Source organism: Carex rostrata, chromosome 9 (genome assembly GCF_964058835.1).
Source record: "Carex rostrata chromosome 9, lpCarRost1.2, whole genome shotgun sequence".
Lineage (NCBI taxonomy): Eukaryota > Viridiplantae > Streptophyta > Magnoliopsida > Poales > Cyperaceae > Carex > Carex rostrata.
Window position 1 is genome coordinate 12,385,499 of NC_135926.1, and position 8,120 is coordinate 12,393,618.

At 32.4% G+C, this 8,120-nt stretch overlaps 1 protein-coding gene across 2 annotated transcripts; it reads right to left on the bottom strand.

The window, feature by feature from the left end:
* Positions 1–1,192: 1,192 nt before the first annotated feature.
* On the bottom strand, positions 1,193–4,412 carry LOC144559787 (F-box/FBD/LRR-repeat protein At1g13570-like). 2 transcript variants are annotated; one of them, XM_078308910.1, is made up of 4 exons: positions 4,129–4,412; positions 2,950–3,756; positions 2,001–2,156; positions 1,193–1,667 (listed from the first exon to the last, which is right to left on the bottom strand). In XM_078308910.1, the coding sequence occupies exons 2-4, from the start codon at positions 3,733–3,735 to the stop codon at positions 1,401–1,403; spliced, it is 1,209 nt and encodes a 402-aa protein (XP_078165036.1). In that variant the 5' UTR covers positions 3,736–3,756; positions 4,129–4,412; the 3' UTR covers positions 1,193–1,400. The 2 variants fall into 2 exon arrangements, with proteins under 2 accessions (XP_078165036.1, XP_078165037.1); XM_078308911.1 differs by having other exon boundaries at positions 3,064–3,756; positions 4,129–4,284.
* Positions 4,413–8,120: the final 3,708 nt, after the last annotated feature.

The following is an 8,120-nucleotide window of genomic DNA, read 5'->3' on the forward strand; positions in this document are numbered from 1 at the left end:
GCCCAATTGGGATGTCTTGGGCCTGGACAAAATAGGTTACGGGCCGGATCTGTAGATATGTTATTATTATTATTCTAATGGGATGTCTTGGGCCTGGACAAAATAGATTACGGTACCGTGGATATGTTATCATTATTTAATGCTTTTGTGTAGGTTTTAAACTATACATTTATATCAGTTAAATTTTTTGTGACGAGTAATGTATTTATATGTAAAATTTACAAATTTTCGAATTTATTTATTATAAAATAAAGTGATAAAAATATAATGTAAAATGAATATATTAAAATTAAACTTTTTTTAACCACTTGACTTTATACTAAATAAGTTAAATAATTTATAAATTTTTTATTTAAATGTGTCACTTATCATGTGGACCGATTTCAATTTTCTGAATTTATTCATTAAAGCCTATATAATTTATTTGGAGGTCGACACTTAAGATTTAATTTTAAATTCCCCTATATAAGATAATAGGTACCAATAATTTGGTCCTTAAAATTGTGCTTGGTTTCATAATGAAATCGGCAAGTTTTTGCACTTCTAAAAAAAAAAAAAAAGAAGAAGAAGAAGAAGAAGACGACAAAATACCCTATTCAAGATGTTCTTGTTTTTAAAATTAAGATTGATTTACTTGAGAAACTTTTGGTTTCATTGAATGGAGATTGAAGAATATGTTATAAAGGATGTAATATAATTTTAGGTAAATTTCATTGACTAAACTTTGTCTTTTGTCACAAATTAGTCACTCAACTTTAATTTTGTTGCTGGAGCCACTGAATTTTTCATTTATTCCAATCAAGATACTATCTAACTTTTTCATTCAAAAAATTAATGAAATATAATTTTCCTATTAGTATTTTGAACGGAATAAATATAAACGGAATGACTATGTTCCGTTAGTATTTTGAACGGAATAAGCATATTCCACTAATTTTTTGGATGAAAAAAGTTAAAGAGTGATTTGATTGGAACAATTAAAAAGTTCATTGACTATGGAGGAACAAATTAAAGATAAGTCACCAATTCGTGACAAAAACAATGTTTAGTGACTTTCATTTACCCTTATTATATGATTAGGATGGTAAAAATCATATATTGAAATTTAGATGGAGAGGGGTCTTGGGCGATTATCTAATTAAAAGATTGCAAGTATTTTAGTTCTCACAAAAACCCAAATAAAAAATCGTTAAAACCATGCCAAGGGAAATCTTACATCACAGTACTGACAAATAATATTGTCTAACAGCAAAAAAAATCTTGTCTCACAGCAAAAAAAAAGAAAAAAGGAAAAGAAAAGAAAAAAAAAAACACAGACGTACATAACAAGAGACTCGGCGAGTTATCTTAAAAATCAAAACAAATTTTACAAAATGAGATCACATAGACAAGAATAATAATCAGCAAAGAATGATTTGAGCCTCTTTAGATAATTTCTCAATCTGTGACAGCTTGTTGAAAAACACTGATGAATTGATTTTACTGAGCACAACCTTCTTCAGTGCAGGTGCAGATACCAGTACCAATTGTATCAAGGAAAGCGCAGATTCCGATGCACTTAAGTTGAATATAGAAACAGTTTGCAGGCACTCAAATAAATAATTTCTGCTGTCTGCTGAAAATGAGTTTGCTGAAACAACAGATGCTATGGTCTTGCTTGAATAAGCCTGTAGATTAAGCTTGACAAATCATTACCAACATTTTTTTTTGTAGGAATTAGATGGTGTTGATTAGTTCTCATACAAAACCTTTTTAAATCTTTGAAGCCCCCGCTTTTTTTTGGGTAAACAGTTGGAGTTCATTGTGAGTGGACAAGCGCAAAAGTCAGGTTTAGAGGCCATCTAGTACCCTAGAGGTTCAATTCCTTATCAGCAGTATTAGCAATATGCTATGAACACAACTTTGGGCATTTCTAATACTGGTACACACCCAGATCCTATACTGTTAGAGTCTGAAACTGTACTAGTCTGTAAAACACATTGTTATTTCTTTTGTCATACCTTTATCCATACATGTTCTAACAAAGGAGCACTTCGAAACAAGTCAAGAGACAAATCAAATTCCTTCTGATCCTCCACATTAATTTCGATCTTTATCTCCTTCAGTTTTTCGAACTTAATTGGAAGCTTGTTTATTGAACCTCCTTTAGCCAAATCCTACAAACATAATGGAAAAGTAGAAATAAGTACAGAGACCCTTTGAATTCTAGAAATTTTTGTTTGGATTTAGTGGTAGGTATGCTACACTACTCAAATTCTGAAGTTTCCAATTATATAGTTGAAATTTTTTTATATTTAAGCATCAATTGAAACAGTTAACAACCTTTACTCAGAAGCTCAGATATTACCAGATATAAAATGTTAAATTGCGATCAATTGATACGAACATTAATTGTAGCAAAGCATCTAATACTTGTACTATAATTTCTTATTGAGATGTATTATATATACAAACATATATTCAGGAAATAATATTTGTTATGTAATCAATTTAATTTTGAAAACAAGATAAATATTTATGTGTTTGTAAATAAGTTCAGACATGTCTTATATTTGAATCTGAACCTCCAATTTTTTAGAAATTGCAAAGAGCACCCATGTGTTAGCTTAGTTCAATGGTATAGCTATCTTCTGCAAAAAACTTATGTTTTTGCCACCAACTTTATTTTTCCTAAGCACAAATTGAACTGGACTCGAGCATAATTAATTAACATGTCAAATTCCAAGTTTATATAAACCTTCTAAAGTAAAGTTAGGTAATGTTAATATAAAAAAAGCTTAATGCAATTCATTTAATTTGAGCGACTTAACTACTTCTAATTGTATGGTGTTTTTTTAAGCAAATGATAGTGGTAAAGTTGCAATAACCACAAATTGTGGTGTTATTTGCAAATAAACAAAAATTATTAATTAATTTGCAGAAGATCAAAGAAAGCATGCTTCGACGTACCATTACAAAATGCTTGTTAATATCGAGCATTTCTACATCTTTCAAGCACTCGAGGTCATTCACCAAACTACTATAGCGCATATCATAAGTTGGAATGAACTTTCTAATACACACCTTCGCCAAACGTGGTGTATCAAGGTGGATGTATTTGAATTCACCCCAAAAATCAAACTTGCGCAAACTTCTCGAACAAATCCTTAGCATGTTAAAGTCGTTAAACAACTCGAGTGACAAATTCTCCAAAAAAGGAGAACTCGAAACCAATTTCTCAAAATGCTCTTCAGAAATGATGCAATATTTCAACCCAAGTTCCCGTAGCATCTTGAAACCATTAAATTTTGCAGGCAACTTTACCGTACATTTTTCGAGATATACATGTGTTAATGTATGGGACATGAAGAAACCTGATGGCATCTTGTACCGATCCAACCCGATGAAGATTTGTTGGATTTGTTTTCTTGATAGGGTCAGAATCCATCGATCAACAGCTCTGGAAGAAAAATGATCAGAACACATGGAGAATTTTAGAATGGACCCGCTGTGCACCTGAAAAACCCAATCCATAAATTGAATAAACTTGGTTGACAGTATCAATTCTTCGTTTTTTGAACATGTCAAACAGTCTTCATTTCTGATCATTAGTTCTGGTATTGAAACCCAGGTGTGTCGCCACTTGCTTGATAAAATTCTCGTTCTGATAGCTTCTTTAATTGGCAAATGAACTAGAATTTGTTCTTTCACCAATCCAGGAAGGTCGCTAATTAGATCGAAGGTTTTAGCCTCCATTGATGATTCAATTATTCTATTCTGTACAGAAAATTTAATAATTACTGAACAAGTAACACAGATGAGTTATCAATGAAAAATAGTATAAAGTAATATTGACCGATCTGATCAAACCCGATTTACGCTGTTCTATTAGTGGATCAGGTCTGGTTGAGTCTAACTAAACTAGGTCAATTTAGTTGATCTCATTGTTGTTTCATAATTGTTGAATTGCTTAATTAATACTTAGTTGAGGTATTTAGAGAGAGTAGAGACTTCAATTAAGGCTTCAGCCGATGATGCTGGCCAAAGCTTGAAACCTCTTCTCTTCGTAACTATAAAGGTTGAAGCAATTTTCACTAAATTTGCACTGAAACAGATGATATGTAATAAGCAATTGACTTAATTCTCTACCTTAGTTTCTCAAATTGAAGAAGAAGAAGAAGAATCGATCTCTTTCCTGTGCTCCTCCAAGACCAGCGACGAAGTTCTCGAGATCGAGAGAGAGAGAGAGAGGGAATTTCGAGGTGTCTTAAGAGAAGGAACCTGCGAAGAAAGCGTCTGCTGCTTTACCAAATCCAAAGATTAAAGAAATAAAATATTATAGGGGAAAAGACTAAAGAGGAAAAGTTCTGTGCGTTGTTTGAGTACACTGATTATCAATCAATTTTTAAGGATTGCGGTCGCGGAGTTGGAATAAGAAAACTGCTGTAGACTGGTAACAGAAAAAAATTTAGAAATAAAACAACAGGATGATAGAGAAATGCTGATTAATTTTTTCCCAAGGAATTGATGCAAGAATTTGGGTGCTAAATGCATAATATTTTTTTTTTTAAAGTTTGAAATGCATAATACTATAATAACAGTATTGTAAATAATTGTATGCGCTCGTCGGACAAACAAAGTACCGTCAAGCGATTAATGAGTCATAATCGGAAATAATTGGCCAGTTAGTCAAAAAAAAATCGTAATGGTTTGATCACCGTCAGCGATTAAAAGACCGATTAATCGGTCTAAACAGTCGTTTTTTACAACACTGCATAATACTATATAATTTTATTAAGAAAACTAAAGTTTATAATGTTTATCGAATTTAACGGTGAATAACATAATTTTTTCATAGTATATATTAAATTATATAATATATATCGAAATGTAAAATTATATATATATAGAGAGAGATGGGCTATGGTGCATTGCAATGCATGGAGGAGTTTGTGCATTAGACCATAAATTTAAAATTCAAAATCCAAATGGCCGATCCAAACCGTTCATCTTGTTCTCCATATTAATATGTGCTTGGAGACCAAATTTTACATTTTTCTGAATTTTTTTACTATTTATTAAATATTTTACAAAATTGTTGATCCAACGGTGGCTGCTGATTTTACTGTTTTGTTAAGCCACCGTTGGATCAACAATTTTGTAAAATACTTAATAAATAGTAAAAAAATTCATAAAAATGTAAAATTTGGTCTCCAAGCACATATTAATATGGAGAACAAGATGAACGGTTTGGATCGGTCATTTGAATTTTGAATTTTATATTTATGATCCAATGCACAAATCCCTCCATGCATTGCAATGCACCATAGCCCATCTCTCTCTCTCTCTCTATATATATATATACGGATACGGTTTGAATTTCGGAATTGGATACGGATACGGATACAGATAATTATCCGTATTCGCATAAATTATTTTTTCGGATATCCGCATAATATACTCGTGTGCTGTGTTACCGTGTTGAATAATAGTTTTATATGCTTTGATTATGACAACTGAGTTTAAAATAATCCTTTTGATACATTGAATCTGAGTTATCTGACATATAATATAAACCAATTTCACTTAAAGACAAAATGTTTGGCATTATGAATAATTCTGACAATTGAATTTATTATTAGGATAAATTATTTAAAAGTTTGGATCATTCAAAATCTAGACTAACCTTAGTTTCTTTGAACAACTCAGCTTTGACATTTTAAATTTTTTATTTCAGAAATTTGATTAATTTTGTTTTGAAGATGCTGGCAGTGATTAATGCGTTAAGACTTGAGAGAATATTTTTTTGTGTCTATTTATCTTTTGTATTAGAATATCTTTAGAGAGTATCTTTTGTGTTGGTATTTTTAATTAAAAGTATAGTTATGTTGGTGAATTTTAGTTAATTAGATATATATTTTGAATTAGAAATCCGAATTATGTCCGTATTTGTATTCGTATCTGAAATATCCGATCAGTATCTGTATCCGTTTAATATCCGATCCGTATCCGTTTAATATCCGATCCGTATCCGTATCCGGAAAAAAAAATACGGATACGGATATGGGTTGAGCACCATCCGATCCGTATCTGATCCGTTTGCACCCCTAGTTTTCACCCCTATGTTGCGGAGTTAGAATAAGAAAACTACTGTAGACCGGTAACAAAAATTGTAGAGATAAAACAACTGGAGGATGATAGGAAAATATTGATTAATATTTTTTTTTCCGAAGGATTCGATGCAATAATTTGGGTGCTAAATAAAGATGCATACTTTTTTAAAGCTTGAAATGCAAATGTAAATATTCGATGTGTCCTGTATTATCTATCTTTTTTTTTAATTTCTTGTGTATAAAACTAATATGAGTCCCACCTACTTTTATAGACAAATTTGAAGAAATAATAATTGATTTAGAATCGCTTTTGACAAATGTGGGAAATTGTGGCCTTTTCACCTAATACCGAAAGTGCGCCGGACTAGAATTGATGAGCGAATAAAGAATGCACAGCTCTCGTTTTAAATGAAAATGAAAGAGAATTAAGAGCGAAAATACAAACAAACAAAATTCTAGTTGGATTTTTTTTTTTTACCATATAATTTATTTTAGTAAATAATAAATTGTTCGTAACAAAGTATAGTAAATAACGAAAGTCTAATGTCAAAGACATATAAATTCTAGTGTAATTAAATTAATTTGATTTGACACGAGAAGTGTTGTAAAAGGTATCCGTTTAGGTCGATTAATCGGCCGATTAGTCGTTGGCGGTAATTAAACTGTTACGAATTTTCTCGATTAATCAACCGATTACTCTTAATTATTCTCAATTAATCTCTTGACAGAACCATGTCCATTCGATAACCACATACCGTTATTTACAACACTGGTTTCATCTCCCTCGGACACGAGTCCGTGTCCCCCCAAGTAGCTGAGGTACAATTTAAAAAATTGGACGGCCCAGATTAATCTCAGTTAGACGAAACTGATCAATACGTAGCCAGTTGAGATTATAGGAGGTTTGCTTTGAGATTCGTGCTACATGAAAAGAACAGTTGAGATTTATAACTTGCACCTCAGTACCTGGCGTGATACGGATTCCTCGGACACCTATCAATCTAAGACGTGGTCATGTGGAAGGTATCAATATCATTGAGCGGCTACTTGCTACATCACCATCTTGTGATTTGTCTAATTGTCTGTAACGATCGGATTGGGGACAAAATGGGGCCTAGACTAGATGCATAATTCAGCCGGCATCATATCGTGTCATTATTGTGCTGGTTTATTTAACTACCTCTCAACCTCCTTTCTCTGTAACTTACAACCCAAGTTCCAATAAACACCTCTCTAAGCTCCTATAACTATAAGCAACCTCTCTATGAGAATGCATGCATGCGCTCCTTGATTTTATAGGAACTCAATTTAATTTTATGCTTATTTAGTTCATGAGATACAATTTTGTAATTTTCATTTTAATTGTTCTTGGTTTTCTGATCTATGGATTTTAGATGCATATGTACCCCTTAAAGATAAATTTTTGCTATAACTAATTAGGGCGGGAACTCTTTGGATCTTATGGTTAAACCGAAATAGAGTATGTTTCAATGACAGTCCAGTACCATCATTAGCTTCCCTGGGATCACAAATTATTTCACTAACCTCATATTGGTGTAAAGCTAATACAGATGACTCTTATCTTAAATTAACTCTAATATTACCAATGGATGTGACTTTTTTGTCCCAAGCAGGTCCTCTTATAATTCTCTTGGAGACCGATACGTCTCAAGGGAAGACCTTCAGCTGGAATTCCGAGGAAGAACCCTTTCTTGGATTAGAGGGGTCGGATCTGTCAGCGTACCTAAGGGACAAGGCATATTTCGAAACCTTTGATGAAGAATACCTCTCAAGGGAAAACCACAATGCATCGAACTCCTCTCTTACCACTTCAAACCACTGATGCCAACATTTACTCGGATTATACTGTCCTATTGCTGTTATAATACCTTGGTTATGCACTGCTGTTAGTGTTTTGATGCTGTTAGATAGTAGACTACCCCTTGGTTTTTCTTACTACTGTTTTAGTAATACTTTGAGATATACCCTGGTGTGTTGGTCACCAGAGTATTGAACAATACTTAGCTT

Bases quoted from the DNA above. Each gene is read 5' to 3' on its own strand.
- LOC144559787 (XM_078308910.1), bottom strand. From the start codon at position 3,735: ATGGAGGCTAAAACCTTCGATCTAATTAGCGACCTTCCTGGATTGGTG. The intron at 2,157-2,949 runs GTACGTCGAAGC...TTATGTTTGTAG, and splicing joins TTAACAAGCATTTTGTAATG to GATTTGGCTAAAGGAGGTTC. The intron at 1,668-2,000 runs GTATGACAAAAG...CTTAATCTACAG, and splicing joins TAGAACATGTATGGATAAAG to GCTTATTCAAGCAAGACCAT.